This window comes from Bufo bufo, chromosome 6 (assembly GCF_905171765.1).
Source record: "Bufo bufo chromosome 6, aBufBuf1.1, whole genome shotgun sequence".
NCBI classification, from domain to species: Eukaryota; Metazoa; Chordata; class Amphibia; order Anura; family Bufonidae; genus Bufo; species Bufo bufo.
In genome coordinates, this window is record NC_053394.1 from 249005042 (window position 1) to 249020959 (window position 15918).

General features: G+C 41.9%; 1 protein-coding gene across 2 annotated transcripts in view; it reads left to right on the forward strand.

Annotated features, from left to right (window-relative positions):
• The window catches only part of LOC121004076 (sphingosine-1-phosphate lyase 1-like), a 247803-nt gene extending 238520 nt beyond the window's left edge, over positions 1 to 9283 (forward strand). For both annotated transcript variants that reach the window (XM_040436155.1, XM_040436156.1), the window contains 4 exons: positions 1924 to 2162; positions 5324 to 5470; positions 7477 to 7597; positions 8091 to 9283. In XM_040436155.1, the coding sequence (XP_040292089.1) occupies positions 1924 to 2162; positions 5324 to 5470; positions 7477 to 7597; positions 8091 to 8231 (648 nt within the window). In that variant the 3' untranslated portion in view covers positions 8232 to 9283. The remainder of the gene's footprint in view (positions 1 to 1923; positions 2163 to 5323; positions 5471 to 7476; positions 7598 to 8090) is intronic.
• Positions 9284 to 15918: the final 6635 nt, after the last annotated feature.

Here is a 15918-nt window from a genome sequence, read left to right on the forward strand (position 1 = left end):
ATTTCTCACGTGCAGATAAATCAAGGGCTGTAAAATTGTGTATTTTGCCCAAAAAGGGTGTTTTATTAATAGCAGAATAGAACTACAGTATCTAAAGGGTGTATCTCACAATGACATATGCAGCAAAGGCTGAAAAATTAAGTTTTTTGCCCAAAATGTTTTTTGTTTTTTTAATAACAGAATATGACAGCAGTATATAACGCTTGAATTTCACATGTGCAGATGCAGCAAGGGCTGTAAAATTGTGTATTTTGCCCAAAAAGGGTGTTTTTTAAAACCCAGAAAATTATAGCTGTATTTCTAGCTTAAATTGCACACTGACTAATGCGGCAGAGGCCCAAAATGAAGGTTATTGCCAAAAATGGGTGTTTTTTCAAAGCCAGATTATTATTGCAGTATTTCAAGCTTCGATTTGAATGTCACAAAAGCACATATGCAGTGCTGGTGCACTGAGCTTGCATAAAATGGCCACCGCCACCGCCCACCTAACTAACAGACGGATAAAAGTTATTTTTCTCTGTCACTGGGCTCAGGGCAGGGTAAAAAGATTGTGCACTGCACCCACACAAATAAATGTATGCAGATTGCTGAGTTCAAATGGAGTTCTGATTAAAGATTCTGTCCTATTCTCTCCCTCACAGCAGCAGCAGCAGCAGCAGCATCCTCTCCCTACACTAGTAACAGCAGAGTGACGTGCAGCGCTACGTGACTCCAGCTTATATAGAGGCTGGGTCACATGCTGCAATGGCCAATCACAGCCATGCCATTAGTAGGCATGACTGTGATGGCTTCTAAGGGCACACAGTTAAACGCTTGTTGATTGGCTGCTTTTACTGAAATGTTCGGGTCCGGGGTCCAAAAATCCTAAAGTTCGGTACGAACCCGAACATTACAGATCGGGTTCGCTCAACCCTATTCTCTATATATCCTGTGTGTTTTTTATCCGATGATTCATTGTATGTATTGTAAAGTATTTTTATTTACTCCATTGTTGAAATAAAGTTATTTATTATTAGCTGTGCTATGCTTACTTATTGGTGTTGCTAATCTAGTATGTCGGCATTGCACACATACTTAGCTTGAGTCTTATTTGAGCCGGTTGTTATAGGTGTTGTGTTCACACTGAGCTAAAGACCTACCTCATCCTCCTCTCTGCTCTACTTGTCAGGGATTATTATTCTGAGTACATTTTAATATGATCTTGAGCTGAATATATATAGGAATGGAGTTCTTGAAGACACATGAAGTACAGAGAAAAAGGTAGGGATGAGGCTAATGAGCAGCAGCTATTGTATGCAGTCTTCATTACCACAGCTCCACATTACCACAGTCTGTCCTGTCCGTCTTCTCTGTACTTTATGTCTCCTCATGAACTCTATTCTCACAGAGATTCAGCTAAAGATCTTATCAGCTGTATTCAGGATTATAATCCCTGACAAGTAGAGCAGAGAGGAAGATGAGGCAGTTCTAAAGTAACTTGTCCTCCTGTGTGATTAGGACAGGTTTTCTGTGTAATAATAGGGCAGCGGCCATTTTATTTCTTCTGATGATTGCTCGCTAGACAAAAGGAGCCATTATAACTAATGAAAGGTACTTGGGAATATATTTATAACGGAAAATTTAAATATTTAAATTTTCTTTATCCCCGGAGAACCCCTTTTAAATAACTGTGTATTTGACTTTTTAGACTAGTATGTCGTAGATTTATTCCGGCCGCCTCTCGGCATGTTTGCCGTGCTGCCGCCGGAACTCCGCCCCGCCCCCATTTCAGTCAATGGGGCCGGAGCGGTAGTCCGGGGACACGCGTGCACTAGTGGCAGCACGGATCCGACAGGCTGTTCAACTGCCGGAACAGCCTGCAGGAGTTACTTGCCGCTAGTGTGAAACTAGCCTCACTGGTTTTCTCATCTGATTTCCTTTCAGTATGGCTACGCACCAAAAGGGTCTTCAGTGATACTGTATAGCCACAAGGACTATATGCACTATCAGTTCTTTGTCGCATCAGACTGGCCAGGTGGACTGTATGCTTCTCCCTCTATAGCTGGCTCTCGACCTGGTGGTATTGTAGCTGCTTGTTGGGCAACAATGATGCACATGGGGGAAGACGGATATGTTGAAGCCACCAAGAATATAATTTTGACTGCACGATTCATCATAAAAGAGTATGTAAACTTGTGTTGATTTGATTTATTAATTTAGCTACCTAATAAATCATCGTTTGTATATTCCTTACTTTACAAAGAAGACACTCATGTTGATTACAGTCTTCCTTTTTTATGTAAAGGAATATTCTAGATACAAGTTACCCCTATCCCCTTTATAGGGGATAACTGTTTGATTGGGGGGAGGGGACCCCTACTATTAACAAGAATGTGGGTCCTGTGTGCCCTGTTAAAAGGAGTGGTGGTCGAGCATGCGTCCCACTTTTCTACTCCTACACTATGGGACGGCCAGAGATGGCAAGTGCGATGTACTCTGCAATCTCTGACACTTCCATAGAGATGAATGGAGCGGCAGCATGCATGATTGCCTGCTTGACTGTCACGTCATTCCTTTTGAGGGGGCATAAGATCCCTGTTCTTGTGGTGGGAATCCCAGCAGTCTGAACCCCATTGATCTAATTTTCATTCCCTATCCAGTGGATAGGGGATAGCTTGTTACTGGAATACCCCTTTAAAGGGGCTTTCTATGCTCCTGATATTGATGACTTATCTTCAGAATAGGTAATTAATATCTAATCGGTGAAGGTTCAACCACCTCCCTCCCCCAACCCTTACGATCAGCTATTCCCTGGATCCTTGGCCACTGGAACTAACTTTGTGAATGGAACCGAAAGCACAGCTCCATTCAAAGTGTAGTGGCTGTTTTTGGTTACTGCACCTCAGCGCTGTAAATATGGGAGCGGCAGTAACCTGGCATGTGTAACATCCCAGAGTTATGTTACTAAACTTTTTTTCCCCGCTACTATTTGTTGGTAACATGTGCCTTGTCATATAATATGATTTTATTTGATATTTCTCACAAATGTGCATATTCTAAGCCTGTTATATATATTTGCTGTAATTTCCATATACACCAGCAGGTGGCAGCAATGTGTTTAGCAGGGCCTTAGTTCAGTTTAGCATATCCAGACTCGAATAGTGCATTCCAGTTTAGCTCCCCCTCTATGAGCAGAAGTGGGCTGGCCCATGTCCTGCCTCATGGGATGGGAAGGAAGTTCAGTTAGTGTTCCAGCCACCCCAGCAAGGGGAAGGCTGTGCTGGTAGGAGCTCCCAGAAATAGGGATCCCAAGCCAGGATATTGTCTCGGTTGAGACCCAAGATCTTCATTCCCAGTCTGAGCCCTTCAGCCTCAGCTGGTTGACAAGCAAGCAGCCACCTCCATATCTCCAGGAAGAGCCATTCCCTGTGAGCTAACTGTGAGTACCATCCAGAGACCAGGAGAAGCCAAATTCCTCCTCAGCTAGTCAGTCCCATACACAGCAGAAGATAGACAGAGCAGAAGACAGATTCCTGCCATATTCTCCAGGCATATGATAGAAGCAGAAGAGATAGTAATCCCTGCCACATATTGCCAATACCTGATTGGACCCAAGACTATTGCTGTAACTCATATGGATTAATGGTGCCTCCAGTAAAGACAAGTTGAATTATATTTCAAGTCTGGATCTCGTTCATTGCTACCAAGTTCCTCAATTACTCCTACTAGCAACACACTCATTTATTGCAAGTGAGCCAGGATCCAGGAGTCCAGCTGTACCCAGGTAGGAGACACCGTTGACACTATACCTACTACTACACAGAGACATTATACCACTCTGGCATTCCTCACCTGGTACGTGAGTTGCAACACCTTAAAGGGCCCTGAGACTGTACCCTGCGCACGCTGCAATTGGCGTCATGAACAAAAACAATAGACTTCTATACCCATATCTGGACCCATTGCATAATTTGGCGTCCTTGTAACTGTACCACGGTCCTGCTCTTTGCACATGGCCACTACACTTTGAGTGGAGCTGTGTTTCCTGTTCCATTCACAGTTTTGGTTCCAGAGCTGGAGGCTTCAGGGAATAGCTGATCGGTGGGGGTGCTGGATGTTGGACTAATCAGATATGAACGACGTAGCCTGAGGACAAATCATCAATATCAGAAGCCTGGAAAGTCAAATAGTAGTCAATGTATTCACATGTTGCATGCCCAGTTTTCACAGTGTAGCAGGGCAGCCATAGGAATGAATGGGGTCACAGCGCGACTCGTGCGTTTGCCGCTACCATAACACTCAAGTCACAAAATACTCAACTCTGCTGATCCACACTGCATTTCCATTTATTCCTATGGCTGCACTGCTACGCTCCGATACTTGCGTGCACAATATGTGTCACGGCTAAAACTGCTGTGTACTCTTAGGCTACTTTCACACTCGCGTTTGGTGCGGATCCATCAAGGATCTGTACAGACAATATCTGTTCAAATAATCCAACCGTCTGCATCCGTTCAGAACAGATCCGTTTGTATTATCTGTAACATAGCCAAGACGGATCTGTCTTGAACACCATTGAAAGTCAATGGAGGATGGATCCGTTTTCTATTTTGCCAGATTGCGTCATAGAAAATGGATCCATCCCTATTGACTTACATTGTGTGTCAGTATGGATCCGTTTGGCTCAGTTTCGTCAGACTGACACCAAAACGCTGCAGGCAGCGTTTTGGTGTCTGCCTCCAGAGCGGAATGGATGCAGAACGGAGGCAAACTGATGCATTCTGAACGGATCCTTTTCCTTTCAGAATGCATGAGGGCAAAACTGATCAGTTTTGGACCGCTTGTGAGAGCCCTGAACGGATCTCACAAACTGAAACCAAAACGCCAGTGTGAAAGTAACCTTAGAAATGGAATTAAAATTGAAACATCTTTTCTAAAGAGGACATAGATGTTATTTTTAATTTAGATTTGATAACCGAAAATTAAGATTTTTCTGTAGCTAAATAATGTTACTACTACACAATATGACAATGTTAGCACTGAATGCAGGGTCAGTCTATGGAGGAACACAATACTTTGATCTGCGGAATAACAGGAACAGAATTGTAAAGGGGTTGTGCAGCCCTTGTATATTGATGACCTTTCCTCAGGATCGGCAGGGATGCCAAGAGTCAGACCCCCACTGAACTCATATTGACTGCCTCTCCTGGGTGTGTAGGCCATCATGATCCAGATCAAATTTTTTTAATTTCTATTTTATTATCTTTTTTTTTAACGCTGTTCAATGTTAACTGCTGGCATATAATTGGATTTTTACTCAATTTGTATTTTTGATTTATTCAAGGTTGCAAAAAATGAAAGAAATCTTTATTTTTGGGAATCCTGAGGTTTCAGTGATCGCAATTGGTTCAAAAGTTTTTGATATCTACCGCCTGTCTACCTCTTTGACAGCAAAAGGCTGGAATCTGAATACACTTCAATTTCCATCAGGGTAAATAAATGATTTAGTAAGAGGGAAGTAATGAAAGATGTATTACCTTTATTAAATATGTAAGTACAATCTTCACAAAAATATTTTAGTATACAGTATATGAGGATGAAAGGAGTACATATGGTGCGTCATTTTTCACCTCTTATTGGCACTTTATGAGAACGGCTAATCTGTAGGGTGTCAGAGCTCCATAGGACCACAGTATAATACCCATAGACTCCAATGCTGATGCATTGGAGTGTATGAAAGAAATAATGTAATAATTGCTTTTTATAGTTCGCTATGAGTTAAAAAAATAAAGTTTTTTAAAAAATAAAGTATCAAAAAAAGTATAAAATTCAAATTGCCTCCCCCTTTCCCCTAAAATAAAAATTTTAAAACATAAAATTTTAAAAATAAACATAGACATCATGGGCATTGCTGCGTGCAAAAATGCCCATACTATTAAAATATAAAGATATTTATCCCATCAAAATCATCAAAAAGTCATTCACACCCCAAAATGACATCAGTAAAAAGTACAGATCGCCCTACAAAAAAGTGACCATCACACAGTTCCATACACATAACTGCAAAAAAGTTATAGGGGTCAGAATATGGTGATGAAAAGAAAGAAAATATATTTTTGTCAAGGCTTTTATTATTCAGTATAAAAATGAAAGAAAAACTTGACATTTGTGTTATTCCCGTAATCTTACTGACCTGGAGAATGAAAGTAACTGACTTTACTGTATAGGGATTGCCGTTTTTTTCCCAATTTCAACCCATTTGGAATTCTTTGCCAGATTTCCACTAAGCTATACAATATTAGGGCTCATGTACACGAGCGTTCAGTATACTGGCTGTTTTTTTAGTTCAATATGCGTTACTTATACTGAACCATTCATTTCAATGGGTCAGCAAAAAAAACTGAAGTGTCCCCGTGTGCATTCCATTTTCATATTTCCGCTTTTCCGTTCCGTTCAAAGATAGAACAGGTCCTATTATTGCCCGCAAATCACGTTCTGTGGCTCCATTCAAGTCAATGTATCCGCAAAAGAAATGGAACACTGTACTCCGTATGTCTTCCGTAGCTGTTCCGTTTTTGCGGAACCATCTATTGGAAATTTTATGCCCAGCCCAATTTTTTTCTATCTGTATACGGTATATGCCATACAGAAAAAACGAAAGCGAAAAATGGAACAGAACCAGAAAGACTACTGAAACAAAAACGTAAATATGGATCAGTTAAAAACGGCCCGCAAAACACTGAAAAAGCCATATGGTCGTGTGCACGATCCCTTAAATGGTGGAATTAGAAAGTGCAACTTTTGTCACAAAAAACAGCCCTCATATGTCTATGTGAACAGAAAAATAAAAAAGTTATGGCCCCAGAAAGGCAAGGGGTAAGAAACGTAAACGAAAAAATGAAAGGGTTAACTTCAATTTATTTAATAGAAAGTGATAATTGTATGTAGATAGATTCAGCACACATTGGGCCAGATTTATCATTACTCTGACAGCTCACTCCACTTTAACATATGGCTAAAGTCAGTTTTAGCCAAGTCAGATTTATGATCGGCCCTTTAAGACTGTAATAAATGTGGTTTGACGGTAGCAGTTTATCCGTCAGTAAGCAGCTTTACAAAAGTCGCACATCTTTATGAAAAAGTCGCATGTTATATTAAAAAGTCTCAAAGGTAAGCATGGTCCTCACTGGAGTGAAATTGCGCATTTGTTTGTGACTTTTTAGCGACTTTTTAAATAGTCGCAATAGTAAATCTGTCTAGAGACTCATTTACATAGGAAAACACGCCCACTTTCAGAAAACTGGCGAGCATAGTGCAGAGCAGAAAAAAGTTGCACATTTTTGTGCAGTTTAAGCGATTGCTTAAACTCCATTATTCTGACTTGAGCTAATGATAAATCTGGCCCATTGTGTCCATCTATTTTTATTAGTAATCGTGTGTGATGAATTAGGTTGTATTGTGTGATCTCCTACAGTGTAATATCTTTCTTTTCCTCAGTATTCATATATGTCTCACATTGCTGCACACAAAACCTGGAGTAGCGCAACTTTTTGTGAAGGATGTCCGAGATTCATTGTCTGTGATCATGGAAGATCCTGGAGCCAAAGCTACTGGAGTGGTAACTTGATTTTATTTCAATACTTTATATTGTATGAAGAATTTAATGGGAGAACCAAGGGAGTCCCTCAATGTTAGTTTTGTTTTTATATCACAAAGTGGTCTGATAGGAATCCGGTAGCCATTAACACCTTAGGGCCTGTTCACACGACCATGCCGTGTTTTGCGGTACGCAAATTGTGGATCCGCAAAACACGGATGCCGCCCGTGTGCCTTCCGCAATTTGCGGAACTCAACAGGAGGCCCATTATAGAAATGTCTATTCTTGTCTGCAAAATGGACAAGAATAGGAACGGAGAAACGGATGCGGACAGCACATGGAGTGCTGTCTGCACCTTTTGCGGCCCCATTGAAGTCAATGGGTCCACACCAGAGGCTGTAAAAAATGCGGCTCAGATGCACACCAAAACCACGGTCGTGTGAATGAGCCCTTAGTAAAATGAATTCTGGAAATGCTGATTTTCACATAAATGTTTTTTTTTTTTTCTCTTAAGGGTGCGATATATGGGATGACACAGATGATTCCAGATAGATCCATGGTTTCTGAAATTTTAAAAGCGTACCTGGACTGCTTGTATCTCACAGAATTGCCACCCAGTGTCAAACATATAAATGGTTTACCTGGACACCAATAGACATTACTGTTTTCCTTTAGGCGGTACTATTCCAAATGGTTCCACAGGGTAGCAGAATCTCACAGAGACTGCTTTTTATTACTTTTTCCTTTTTGTTGACTTTTAAGGGATGTGTCTTTTTGATGTTTTATATGCCCAATGATTAAGGTGCTTGTTGCCTAGAAATATTGTTCCCTTTCCTACAGAATTGACAACAGGAGTAATGTATGTGCCTCGTAACATCCGAGGATTCGAATACCATCTGTCCCTGTGATCTGTGCTCCTGTCTGCTCATAAAAACATCACTATTTCACACAAATGTGATGTCCAGGCTCAACAATCCACAAAACTGCAACATAGGGATACATGTGAAGAACGTGATGCATCACTAGTCTTTGATTTCTTTACAGTGACCATATTAGAAAAGTCCCTGGAAAGCACAGGGATGGGACAGTTTTATGTATTAATGGGATTGATTAAGTATAGATCTTGGTGGCCTATATCTTAGGATGTGTCATCGGGGATTAACCACTGTCGCCATCCAATATTACTAAAATGAAGTGGCAGCAGCAGTAGGAAGCACAGAACGGAGCCAACAGTAGGCACAGCATGGTGCTTCCATAAGCATAATTCCATGTACAACTATTCTCCATAATTGAATGTCTAGTACAATGGAGATTATAAATACCAATGGTTAATGGTGTAGCTGGTGGATGTCAAGATTTATAGATAGAAAACAGTTTCTGTCAATAGACAATTCAATTTCAATTTTACTCATCAAGAAGTTGATTACTGGAAATCACAAAGGACAATAATTGTTCTCATGTGCAATGTTATGGGGAACCTGTTGCACTTCAGCACGTTTACTGTATGTTCTGTTTTCAAAATTGGCGATTGTTATACTTTTTTTTTACTGCATTTTTTCCCCTTTTTTTATCTAAATTAATCTGTAATCTTTATAATGATTTCCTTACCACTTGGAACCGAACCTGAGTTCGGGAAATAGTTTTTTAAAGTATAAATCAATTTCTGAAGTTATTATGCAAAGTTTCGCGAGACTTCGCAAAGTAATAACTTCGGCTCATTGGAGCCAATACATTCTAATACTGTACGGAGCGCTCGCTCCGTACAGTATTGAAACAAAGTTTTATACGAAACGACTTTGGATGTTTCATCTGAAGTCGATTCGCTCATCCCTAGTGATAATACTCCCCAAGAGTGCCTCCATTAGTAGAAGGATCAAATCCACAGGCGTAGTTTGTGCTGTTAGACAGAAAGGCGCACTATAGGGTAATACCATATAGAACAGGTAAATATTGATTCCAGAATAATGCTCACCTTGCAGAGTTCTGCTACCTGTAGGCACAACTCTAGATAAAGCTCATTAAGATAAGATGTAGACTGGAATCCAGATGTCGGTTGGTCTGCAGCCACGGATGGAGGTCTTCTTATCGGAGATGCCTGGAATCCCCAGGAAGATGCAAACTTTCCAAAAACCAGATTCTCCTATGGCGCAAGGAAACCACTTGGAACCGAACCCGAGTTCGGGAAATGTTTTTTTACAGTATAAATCAATTTCTGAAGTTATTATGTGAAGTCTCACGAGACTTCAAAAAGTAATAACTTCGGCTCATTGGAGCCAAAAGATTCTAATACTGTACGAAGCATGCTCCGTACAGTGTTGAAACAAAGTTTTATGCAAATTGACTTTGGATGTTTCATTCGAAGTCGATTCGCTCATCCCTAGTGATAATGCTCCCCAAAAGTGCCTCCATTAGTAGAAGAGCCCTCCAGTATTAATAATGTCCTCACGGAGCCCCCAGTAGAAATAAGGCCCCCTATTGTTCCCCCAGTGGTAATAAAGCTCTCTACAGACCACTCAGTAGTAATAAGGCCCTCATAGTGCTCTAAGTTGAAAAAAGGCAGATCTAGAAGTCCCTCCTATAGAGCCCCTGGTAGTAATAAGACACCTTTAATGTCCCCTGGATTTATTATACTCCTACAGTGCTTATACTGCCCCCTACTTTTATAATGCTCACCCTGAAGTTCCCCCAGTATGTATAATGCCCCCTGAAGTGCCGACAGTATTTATACTGCCCCCTACTGTTTTAATGCTCACCCTGAAGTGCCCCCAGTATTTATACTGCCCCCTACTGTTATAATGCTCACCCTGAAGTGCCCCCAGTATTTATAATGCCACCTGCAGTGCCCCCTGGAGTTATATTCATCCCTATACCATACAGTCCCATGTAAATAACACCACACTATCTATCCAGCCCCCTCCAATCTACAGTCCCATGTAAATAACATTCCTCTCTGTTTACAGCCCCCTCCAAAATACAGTCCTATGTAAATAACATCACCTCCTCCCCAGCCGCCTTCAACCTACTGTCCCATGTAAATAATATCACCCCCTCCTCAGCCGCCTCCAACATGCAATCCCATGTAAATAGCATCACTCCCTCTCCCAGCCACCTTCAACATACAGTCCCATGTAAATAACATCACTCCCTCTCATAGCTGCCATCAACATACAGTCCCATGTAAATAACATAATTCCCTCCCACAGCCGCCTCCAACATACAGTCCCATGTAAATAACATAATTCCCTCCCACAGCCGCCATCAACATACAGTTCCATGTAAATAACATCGCCCCCTCTCCAGCCACCTCCAACACACAGTCCCATGTAAATAACTTCCCTCCCTTCAAACCTAACCACAACTCCCAGCATTGCTCTGCCTCTTCCTTCACTTACCTCTCCTCATGTAGCAGACCTTACCACAGCTTTTTCCCCCAGGTCTTCTCCTCTTCACTGCCGTCCTCTCCTGCACTGGTCACATGATAGTGACATCATCGCAGGTCCTTCTCAACCACTGCCTGTTTTACTGGTCACATGACCTGTGATGTCATCACAGGTCCTTCAGCTCTTCCAGTGCATTAGATTCATTTGTATTGGTTGGTAGGCTCCAAACCCCCTCTGCCACATAAGACATCACTGTTATAAATGGCACATGACAGAAGTCCCTGTTACAGGCTTTTGTCCCACAAGCTTCAAGTTATGCCTCTGATTTTGTGTAATTTTATATCAATTCTCGTCTAAAGAATAGCGAGCAGGGAGATGGGTGGCTGACCTCTGGGCTCGTGCACATATCCGTGCTCGATCCAGGAAACATGGCAACACATGATGATGTGACTGAAGTACAGTAGACCAGCAGTCATATAGGAACTCACTGCATTATCAATTAATATGATGGAGTGAGTTCAGGTCAGAGGAGCCGCCATCAGTCCGGGACACACAGGCCGTGTTTTCCGGACCAAGCACAGTCGTGTGCATGAGCCCTTACCGTTTTCACTCTTTAACAGATCATGTTCCCATTATGCACAGCAGAACCAAGGGAAATTATACTTAATTATTTTGTCCCTTAAAATATAGGGCATTTAAATCAGGAAGTCAAGATAAATAAAAAAGGTACAGGAGCTGTCTACTTGTATTAGTTATGTCATAGGGCATGCAATAAGGATTTTTCCAGGCATAAGTGGAACTATCACTGGGTAATAGACAAGTGCACTTAGTATGTTTTTTCATGTTTTGTGTGATGAATAGCAGATAGTAATTGTGAAAATGCCTTTTGATTTACTGTATTCTGAGCATTTGTTTAAAGGTGTACTCTGAGATAATTCAAAATCTTGCATGACTGCCGAAATAGCTTAAAAAAAAAAAAAGAATCCTGCCATTCTGGTCCTCAATACACTGTCAAACTACAGCAGTGACGTGCCTGCATATGATACATGACCCCTGGAGCCAGTCGCTGTCCTCAGCTGTTTACGGCTGAGAACTGTGATTGGCTCCAGCCGTCATATCCTCTCATGTCATCGACAGTGATATGTCGGGATATGGCATGTGAACACTGCAGCCAATCATCATGTTAGAGAGCCGAGGACAGTGATTGGCTGCCATATGGAGCCATGCTACCGCTGCTGTTTGTTAACTAACAGCATGAGGTGAACCGAAACAGCGCCAGAGAAAGGCGTATCACTATTTTTTTATTTTAAGCTAGTCTGTCTGTCTTCTGAAATTTTGCATTATCTTGGATGATCCCTTTAACGTATTTATTCTATTACTTTTTTTTTTCTAAACAGACACTGCGAGTGACCAATATCTACATAGGGGATTGGTAAATGGAAGGCCCCAATCACGTCTGTTGGATTTGACATGGATTTGTATTATTTGTCAAATCCGGCATCGAGCTGCATCCCTTGTATATAAATGGGGTGTCCACGACCCAGTTAACATGGAAATTTCCTGAACGATCTTTGTCCGCATCATGGAAAAAAATTCCACCACTGAAATCGGTAGCATGACAATGCTGCTAATCCTGATGCGGATCGGCTGCACACGCGCCACGCTGCACAGCTAGTCTACTGTTTCAGATGTCACATGTTAATTTGTACTTGATAGTAACAGTCTACAGCGGCTACACACCTCATTGTTTAAAGAGGACCTTTCACCGATTCTTACCCTATGAACTAACTATACAGACATGGAGAGCGGCGCCCGGGGATCTCACTGCACTTACTATTATCCCCGGGCGCCGCTCAGTTCTCCTGCTATGCCCTCCGGTATCTCCGCTCACTAGGTTATAGTAGGCGGAGATACCAGTCCCTAAGTTATGGTAGGCGGAGTCTGCCCTAGCGCTGGCCAATCGCAGCGCAGAGCTCACAGCCTGAGAGGTTATTTTCTCCCAGGCTGTGAGCTCTGCAATGCGATTGGCCAGCGCTAGGGCAGACTCCGCCTACCATAACTTAGGGAACGGAGATACCGGAGGACATAGCAGGAGAACGGAGCGGCGCCCGGGGATAATAGTAAGTGCAGAGAGATCCCCGGGCGCCGCTCCACATGTATGTATACTTAGTTCATAGGGTAAGAATCGGTGAAAGGTCCTCTTTAAATGGAAAGCAAAATGTATACCAGTTGCAAGAAAAAGTATGTGAACCCTTTGGAATGATATGGATTTCTGCACAAATTGGTCATAAAATGTGATCTGATCTTCATCTAAGTCACAACAATTGACAATCACAGTCTGCTTAAACTAATACTTCACAAAGAATTAAATGTTACCATATTTTTATTGAACACACCATGTAAACATTCACAGTGCAGGTGGAAAAAGTATGTGAACCCTTGGATTTAATAACTGGTTGAACCTCCTTTGGCAGCAATAACTTCAACCAAACGTTTCCTGTAGTTGCAGATCAGACGTGCACAACGGTCAGGAGTAATTCTTGACCATTCCTCTTTACAGAACTGTTTCAGTTCAGCAATATTCTTGGGATGTCTGGTGTGAATCGCTTTATTGAGGTCATGCCACAGCATCTCAATCGGGTTGAGGTCAGGACTGGGCCACTCCAGAAAGTGTATTTTCTTCTGTTTAAGCCATTCTGTTGTTGATTTACTTCTATGCTTTAGGTCGTTGTCCTGTTGCAACACCCATCTTCTGTTGAGCTTCAGCTGGTGGACAGATGGCCTTAAGTTCTCCTGCAAAAGTCTTGATAAACTTGGGAATTCATTTTTCCTTTGATGATAGCAATCCGTCTAGGCCCTGACGTAGCAAAGCAGCCCCAAACCATGATGCCCCCACCACCATACTTCACAGTTGGGATGAGGTTTTGATGTTGGTGTGCTGTGCCTCTTTTTCTCCACACATAGTGTTGTGTGTTTCTTCCAAACAACTCAACTTTGGTTTCATCTGTCCACAGAATATTTTGCCAGTACCGCTGTGGAACATCCAGGTGCTCTTGTGCAAACTGTAAACTTGCAGCAATGTTTTTTTTTGGACAGCAGTGGCTTCCTCTGTGGTATCTTTCCATGAAATCCATTCTTGTTTAGTGTTTTACGTATCGTAGATTCGCTAACAGGGATGTTGTCATATGCCAGAGACTTTTGTAAGTCTTTAGCTGTCACTCAAGGATTCTTCTTCACCTCATTGAGCAGTCTGCACTGTGCTCTTGCAGTCATCTTTACAGGATGGCCACTCCTAGGGAGAGTAGCAGCAGTGCTGAACTTACTCCATTTATAGACAATTTGTCTTACTGTGGACTGATGAACAGCAGGGCTTTTGGAGATACTTTTATAACCCTTTGCAGCTTTATGCAAGTCAACAATTCTTAATCGTAGGTCTTCTGAGAGCTCTTTTGTGCGAGGCATCATTCACATCAGGCAATGTTCTTGTGAAAAGCAAACCCAGAACTGGTGTGTGTTTTTTATAGGGCAGGGAAGCTGTAACAAACACCTCCAATCTCATCTCATTGATTGGACTCCAGTTAGCTGACACCTCACTCCAATTACCTCACTCCAATTAGCTCTTAGAGATGTCATTAGTCTAGGGGTTCACATACTTTTTCAACCTGCACTGTGAATGTTTACATGGTGTGTTCAATAAAAACATGGTAACATTTAATTCTTTGTGTGTTATTAGTTTAAGCAGACTGTGGTTGTCTATTGTTGTGATTTAGATGAAGATCAGATCACATTTTATGACCAATTTGTGCAGAAATCCATATCATTCCAAAGTGTTCACATACTTTTTCTTGCAACTGTATGATGAATCTAGACAAGCACAAACCTCACAGGGGATATTTAAAGGTGCCAGTAAACACCCAAAGGCCCAACCTGGCATTGTTCACTGGCTACGTATCCCATTCCCTGGTAGGCATGCGCCTTATTGTAAGATATGGTCCACGCTGCACTGAAGATTCTGACGTCATGCTTGCCTTTAGGTACTTTTTCAAGCTGGGTTCTCATGCTGTAAAAATAAAACTTCCAGGCATCAGCTGTGGGAAAAATTGTGGACTGTGCAAGTCGAAATTGTGAAAATTTTACCCATTTGACTTGATAAAAGGAAATGCACTTCCGAATTCCATACAAATTGCAGCAATTAAAAAGTCCAATTTTTTTTTTTTAGAATGTAATTTTTTTAAATATAGACCTGTGAACATGTTATGCTTGATAATATTACATATATCAAATACAAAAGTATGGTCTCAGCGCTGGAAAAAAAGAGGCATGGGGCACAATCGAGTAGTAAATACCTGTTCAGCTGGATGTAGGTTCGGAAATGCTCCTAGTACAGGTTCAATCTTCATAGCACTAAACAGTGCGAGGTGGGTAGGAGTTCTTCGTGCTCTACTTCAAAAAAGGCGCGCGCCGCTCCGGCCGGCAGCTGGCGCGCGCACGAAGGAGCGTGTTGGTGGAGGAATCCAGGAGCGTAGCGTGTGACATCACAGCTGTCGTACAGATACTTCCGAGGACCAAAAACCAATCCTACGCGTTTCAAAGTCAGCGGACTTCTTCGTCAGGGATGGTTGCTGTAGTCAGTCCGTGTCCGTCTTCTCTTCACTGAAGAGAAGACGGACACGGACTGACTACAGCAACCATCCCTGACGAAGAAGTCCACTGACTTCGAAACGCGTAGGATTGGTTTTGTACTAGGAGCATTTCCGAACCTACATCCAGCTGAACAGGTATTTACTACTCGATTGTGCGCCATGTCTCTTTTTTTCCAGCGCTGAGACCATACTTTTGTATTTGATATATATATATTTTGTGGATCGAGGCAACCAATATCCTTTAGGTACTCAGCAGCGGCTCTGTGTACAGCAGTTCACAGAGAAAGGACATATTGTGATAGTGCAGATACAATTATTA